The sequence below is a fragment of the Bison bison genome, unplaced genomic scaffold, assembly GCF_000754665.1.
Source record: "Bison bison bison isolate TAMUID 2011002044 unplaced genomic scaffold, Bison_UMD1.0 scf7180017862242, whole genome shotgun sequence".
Lineage (NCBI taxonomy): Eukaryota > Metazoa > Chordata > Mammalia > Artiodactyla > Bovidae > Bison > Bison bison.
Genome location: NW_011492814.1, coordinates 156,363 through 158,056, shown reverse-complemented (window position 1 = coordinate 158,056; position 1,694 = coordinate 156,363). Strand labels below are relative to the sequence as shown.

The 1,694-nt window shown below is 62.6% G+C and overlaps 1 protein-coding gene across 1 annotated transcript in view; it reads left to right on the top strand.

Annotated features, from left to right (window-relative positions):
- Positions 1 to 396, top strand: part of DBH (dopamine beta-hydroxylase (dopamine beta-monooxygenase)) — a 20,355-nt gene extending 19,959 nt beyond the window's left edge. Inside the window, exon 13 of the mRNA XM_010832764.1 lies at positions 173 to 396. Coding sequence (XP_010831066.1) covers positions 173 to 304 — 132 coding nt within the window. The 3' untranslated portion in view covers positions 305 to 396. The remainder of the gene's footprint in view (positions 1 to 172) is intronic.
- Positions 397 to 1,694: the final 1,298 nt, after the last annotated feature.

Here is a 1,694-nt window from a genome sequence, read left to right as displayed (position 1 = left end):
GGCCCCGTCTCCCAGGTGAGGACCCCCATGTAGCAGTGGGCGGTTTGCTTTGGTTTGGGAGAAGGTGAGTTTAAGGGCAGGAACCCACAGGGTCACTGCGAGAAGTGCTGGGGGAGGTGGCCCCCACTTCGCCCCTCCAGCCTCCATTTACCTCCTCGTCCCTTCCTTGCAGGGCGAGTGGAATCAGCAGCCCCTGCCTGAGATCGTGTCCAGGTTGGAAGAGCCCACCCCTCACTGCCCAGCCAGCCAGGCTCAGAGCCCCGCCGGCCCCACCGTGCTGAACATCGGTGGGGGCAAAGGCTGAACGTGGGTGGCCTCCTCGCTCCCCTCACCATGCTGCCCCTGCGGGCTCACAGCAGCCCTGTGCACCCCCTACTCTGTGAAGACCCCCATGGAACAGCCCAGCACGGAGGGCTGGACCAAGCCACCACCTGAGACCAGGGTCTGGTCCAGCTTTCTCCCCCAGGGACCCCCTGCATGGCTGAGAGGGTCCCGTGACAACTTTTGCTGACCCACCGAGGCCCAGGTGGAACGGGACCCTGGCACACCCTTTGACACAGCATAAGGGTAACCCCTCTTGGAAGTCTAGAGTCCAGAGCCCCGAGAGCCCTGCTATCTCGCTGGGGCTGGGGGGTGCCCGTCTCCTGGGACACGAGCCACGACCGGACGCGGGCCAGACTCCCGGAGCTGTCCCGGCCCCGCGTCCCCAGCCCCCGCAGAGGGTGATCGGTGTTGCGTGTGACGGGTGCAAGTGCTGTTGTACTTAAACGTGTCCCTGCAGACCAGCTCGTGTGTCGCAGTGGGTGTCTTCTCTGCCGATGGGGGCAGGACAAACCACTTAGCTAGTTAGAGACTCGCCTGGGAAATTGCTCCATTGGAGGGTAAACAGATATTTTCACCTACCTAAAGGGAAAGCCTAAGAACAGCTCTCACCACCACCAAAAGGATGAGACGGGAAGGATCTAGGCCAGGATCTGGATACCAGCTCCCTGGGAGATGGGGTCAATGGCCCAGGTCACTTCTCTCTGTGGTGGGACACGTGGCTGACAGAGCAAGCAAGCCCTGGAACCAGACCTGCGCTAGAAGGCCAGCCCCACCTCCCCGACCCTCGGTCTTCTCATCTGTGAGACGGGGCCAGTGTCGTGCAGGTTGCTGAGACGATAAGGCTCATGCCTGGGGCCAGCACCCGGTGGCAGCTAGTGCAGGGTGGCGCTGCCTGGCCAGGCCTGCCTCCTGGGTCGTTTCCACCTTCCCTCCCTCTTAGCCGGCGCTCGTTTCAGGCCAAGTTCAGCTCTTTGATAGTTGCTGCTGAGAGAGACAGATTCAGCTCTGTTCAGCCAGTTCAGCAAAATGCTGTGCAGCTTCTAGGAGAGGGTGGGTGATGGATGGGCCTCTGGGCCCCCCTTACACCCCAACAGCCATCCGCTAAATGCCACTTCTCCTCCTGCCAGCACTTCATTACAGGCCAGGCGCTGCGCACCACGTCTTGTAAATCACACTGCCCCTGCCATAAGTCAGGCCGTGACGGCTGTGAGCTGCCAGGCCTGACGGAGGCTGCAGAGCGGCCAGCCCTCCGTCATCTTTAGAGCCTCGGGGGGCAGTGGGGCAAGAGGCCCTCTCTGCAGGGCCCCGGCCTCAGGAGGGCAGCTGCGGCTCACCTAGCCGCTGGCCTTGACCGTCTGGGCCCGGAAGTC